This window comes from Protobothrops mucrosquamatus, unplaced genomic scaffold, assembly GCF_001527695.2.
Source record: "Protobothrops mucrosquamatus isolate PMUCROS unplaced genomic scaffold, P.Mucros_1.0 scaffold5795, whole genome shotgun sequence".
In the NCBI taxonomy this organism is placed as follows: Eukaryota; Metazoa; Chordata; class Lepidosauria; order Squamata; family Viperidae; genus Protobothrops; species Protobothrops mucrosquamatus.
This window is the reverse complement of record NW_015391642.1, coordinates 34,788-39,503: the sequence shown is the minus strand read 5'-3', so window position 1 is coordinate 39,503 and position 4,716 is coordinate 34,788. Positions and strand designations below refer to the sequence as shown.

General features: G+C 45.0%; 1 protein-coding gene across 1 annotated transcript in view; it reads right to left on the bottom strand.

Moving 5' to 3' along the window:
* Nucleotides 1-2,933: 2,933 nt before the first annotated feature.
* Nucleotides 2,934-4,716, bottom strand: part of LOC107299957 (nitric oxide synthase, inducible-like) — a 29,068-nt gene continuing 27,285 nt past the window's right edge. The window contains exon 12 of the mRNA XM_015829300.1: nucleotides 2,934-3,062. Within this exon, the coding sequence (XP_015684786.1) occupies nucleotides 2,934-3,062 (129 nt within the window). The remainder of the gene's footprint in view (nucleotides 3,063-4,716) is intronic.

Sequence of the window (4,716 nt, the reverse complement as noted above, 5' to 3'; positions counted from 1 at the left end):
CGTACCCTCTCTGAGGGAGCCAAAATTTCGCCCCCTATCGTCAGCGATGGAGTCAGCTGACTATGCCGAGGCGCCGGCAGCCACAGCCACTCGGTCTTGGAAGGGTTGAGCCTGAGTCTGTTCCTCCCCATCCAGACCCTTACGGCCTCCAGGCAACGGGCCATCACGTCAAGGGCATCGTTGGGGTGGCCTGGGGTGGTCCTCCTGCTGAACCTTAGAATGGAGATAGTTTGGAAGAAGATGAGGTCCACTTCTCAGCCCTCGTTACAGTAGCAAGTGAGCGGAGACTGGCCATTTCTGTGCCATTTGTTCCTTTGCTTCTTTCTAGAGTGGTGCCAAATCACATACTTTAAGAAACTTTCTTCTTTGTCATGTGTTTTTCATGTGGGATCAGCAACTCAGCCTAGCTAGCTCCATGTGCTATTCATGATAGTTTTTGGAGGAAGCAAATAGAATGGTCCTTCTGGGACTCGGGAGTCACCATCTGGTTTAGGAAGGTCACTATTCTACATGGACTCTATTGGAGTTGGGCAGCTATAACAAATTTGGATGGATGGATGGAAATGGTCAACTGCTCCCCTGACAGTGAAGAATTGCAGCCCAGCAATTTTGTGGATCACTTAGATCAGGGGTAATCAACCTTGGCTCTTTTATGACTCGTGGACTTCAATTCCCAGAATTCCTGAGCCAGCTAAGCTGGCTCAGGAATTCTGGGAATTGAAGTCCACGAGTCATAAAAGAGCCAAGGTTGACTACCCCTGATGTCTTAGATGGACGGGATAAGATGGAAAAGGCCCAATGAAAAAACAGCCCAGTGTGTACTAGAGGTGATACCCATTTTGTCAAAAGAAGCTCCAAATTTAGCAGGATATGGATCAATTAAAAATTGGAGTTGGTTCTTCAGCATTTTAGCTCTGACATCGGATGCAGGGCACTGAGAACACTAACAGAATGACCGGAGAATTCTGCTAATCTGTGACAAAGAGGGACAATTACTTCTTTAAAGTTTACTCAGTCAACCAAGCAGAAAAATGAAGGGATGCTGCCAGTGAGGAACTCACAAATGGTTTATTCAAGTCTTGTTGCACAGTTCTTTCCCTCAACATTGATCTTTCCCAGCCCCCCAAGATGTGAGACAAAAAAATCTTCAAGTCAATAGATGATCTGATTTTATTTGCCCTGTGCTGATAGAGACCGGCTCCTTCAGAAGGGCAAGACAGGCTCTTGGAGAACATTCAGGGTGGGACAATCAATAGTCCATCATTTGGGACAGAGGTCTTATTTAGGATTAGGATCATCAATACCAAATCCATCTCAGCAAATGCTGGGCATGTTGAAATTCTCAAAGTTAGCTCACTGTCCCCGCTGTTTAGTTTAAATATTCCTCCAGAAAATCTGTGAATTTATAGCCAAGTAACTCAGTCCCTTTCTTTGATGGATGCAAACCATCTCTTTTGTACATTTCTTCATTGGACCAGCTGCTGACATTGTGACTAATATATCCAAAGCCTTCCCCTTCCCCTCAGTCACAACAGTAACCTACTGGGGATGGAGTGGGGGAACAAAACATTTGCATGCTATTGGAATGTGAAATTGCAGTTGTGATGTGTTGAGAGCCAGCTCGGTGTAATGGTTATAGCACTGGCTAACAATTGGGAGACCGTGAGTTGTAGCCCCGCCTTGGGGACAGAGTCTGCTGGGTGAACTTCAGCCAGTCTCTCTCTCTCAGCCCTGGGAAGAAAGAGGCCCCTAGCAACATAGCTATGATCACTCCCTTCCCTGTAACTTTATGTGCCTAGGCCAGGGGTAGGCAACCTTGGCTCTTTTATGACTCGTGGACTTCAACTCCCAGAATTCCTGAGCCAGCCATGCTGAGGAGAAAGGGAGAGGTTTCCATGCTGAGCCATGCTGGCTCAGGAATTCTGGGAGTTGAAGTCCACGAGTCATAAAAGAGCCAAGGTTGCCTACCCCTGGCCTAGAAAACATAACCTCCAATAGCAATGTCTTAGGCCAGTGATGGCGAACCTTTTAGAGACCGAGTGCCCAAACTGCAACCCAAAACCCACTTATGCATCGTCGGGTGCCGGGTGGGTGTGGCTCATTAGGTGGGTGTGGCCAATTGGGTGGGTGTGGCTGCGGTAGCAACGGCAGACTGGGTGGGACTAAAAAGTTCAATCAATTCCAACTTTGCAAGATCTTTTTTTTTCCCCATGAGAAGTTGAAATTGACTGATCGATTGAACCTTTTTTTTTTGCACACGACGGCGGAGGCCTAAAGCGAAAAGGTTTTATAAAACCCAGCTGAAGGCCTAGGACTGGGGCGACGGCGCACGTGCCCACAGAGAAGGCTCTGAGTGCCATCTCTGGCACCCGTGCCATAGGTTCGCCACCACTGTCTTAGGCACATATGGAAGACCAGGAGCATCTATAGAGGAAGTCAGAAAAGTCAAGATGGCAACTGCAATGGCATAAATAATGCCTGTCCCTTTTTTAGGTGTGATGTGCACGCAATCATGTGATTACTGTTGTCATCTTGATTTGCTTTTAGCCTCCGGGCGGATGCCCCTGTGCAAGCACCTGTAAGCAGTTCCAATTTTTGGTTTTAAATGAGGTTAGCCTTTTCTCTTCTGAACATTCAAAAGCAGGGTGAAAACAGCCCGCAAAAGCTGCCCCGTTGTCCAAGAATGGAATTTAAATAATAATATAATAAAGTACGTGATCGGTACAAAAGTTCCAATAAAATATACATAGTCTAAAAGAATTAAATATAATTAAATAAAACAGTACAGTATGTAGTGTTTTGTCCAAAACCCAAACTATTAGGTTTTGTGGTGCAAATCCTGCTCAACTGGTCCACGTTGGCAGATACTGCTGCAAAAGCAATATTCGGGGACCCCGGTTGAGGCTAAAGAAGGCCTCAGTGTGAAGTTACAGCTAAAGTTTTAGCTGGGCTTGAGATTCCAAGACTTCTGTGGGTCTTTCAGTTTTTATTTCTTCCATGTTTCTTTGGTTCTCCTTTGGAAACGTTGCTCCAAATATGTCCTCCTTGTAGCGTTTCTGCCTCTGTAAAAACAAAACAAGAAAAGTTAAGAATAGGTGGAATTGTTTTAGTACAATTCCTCTTGAATTTGAAATGCCAGTTGCGCCCCTTTCTGGATCGGAACGCCCTACACACGGTCACTCAAGCCCTCGTTGTTTTCTGCCTGGACTATTGCAATGCTCTCTACATGGGGCTCCCCTTGAGGTGCACCTGGAGGCTCCAGCTAGTTCAGAATGCGGCTGTGCCGGGGATTTGGGGGGCCTCTAGATGGTCCCATGTAACACCTCTCCTGCGCGAGCTGCACTGGCTGCCAGTGGCCTTCCGGGTGCGCTTCAAGGTGTTAGTAACAACTTTTAAAGCGCTCCATGGCAATGGACCTAGGTACTTGCAAGACCGCCTCCTACCAAATATCTCCCTTCGACCAGTCCGCTCCCACAGAGAGGGCCTCCTTAGGGTACCGTTGGCCAGCCAATGCCGGCTGGTGACCCCCAGGGGGAGAGCCTTCTCTGTGGCAGCTCCTGCCCTCTGGATTGACCTGCCCCCCGACCTACGTACAATTGCGGACCTGCGCCTCTTCTGCCGAGCCCTGAAAACTCATCTGTTCCATGCGGCCGGCCTGGCGTAGTTTTGATTGGGTTTTGTTAGGGGTTCTATATTTTAGAGCAGGCTTTTATGTAATATTTACTGTGATTTTTATTATTACCTGTTCACCGCCCTGAGTCCCGTAAGGGAGATAGGGCGGTATATAAATTTTAATAATAATAATAATAATAATAATAATAATAATAATAATAATAATAATAATAATAATAATAATAATAATAATAATAATAATAATAATAATAAATAGAGGCATGGATGGAAGGACTCCGTTAAAACACAAATTGTTCAGACCGGCAGCATTCACAGAGAGGGTCAAAATCTGGCTGGTAGTGGGTGCAATGCCATGATCCAAACCATGTCCCTTTATTACATGCATGTAAAAAGGGGTAATGCTTCATCTTGCAGATTTTGATCATTCGCTGTGGATACCCCTTCAATGCAAACTCAGTTGTTAAATTGGGAAAAAATATTCTATAAATACGTTATTCAATTTATTCAATAAATAAATGGAGATACCTAGGATTGGTATCTCAATAAGTCCTCATCACCAGCTCCAAGGTTATCTTAGCCAGCTTGGTTACAGAGTGAGACCTACACTGGCAGAATCCATCATCACTTCTGAATTAGTTAAAAGCCTTATGGGATCCCTCATGCTCATTCTGAGGTCTGGGTCCAAGATTTCTGCGCTTTCTCTGCATTTGGGCAGCACTGACAAAGTCACCATCAATCAATTGCAAAAGGTAGCATTAGCTGGAACAGCTTACATCCTGCAATGATTTTGTTAACACTATCAAGCAGCAACATCTGCCTATCCCAGGTCCTTGGAAGGATTTTATATAGGAGATAAAAATGCCAGATCCAGTCTAAACGTCTGCCTGGCTATGCAGCAAACCATAATAATGCCAATCATCAAACTGAACACCACAAACACATGTAGATACATGCAGAACCCATATACCTCTTTTTAAACATTTCCATCCTGATATTCTTAATCCAAGGTAGTTCAGGCTATTATAAGTCTGATAAAAATTGAAATCAGTGCTACAAAGTTGAATGAAAAAGAGCTGAAAAACG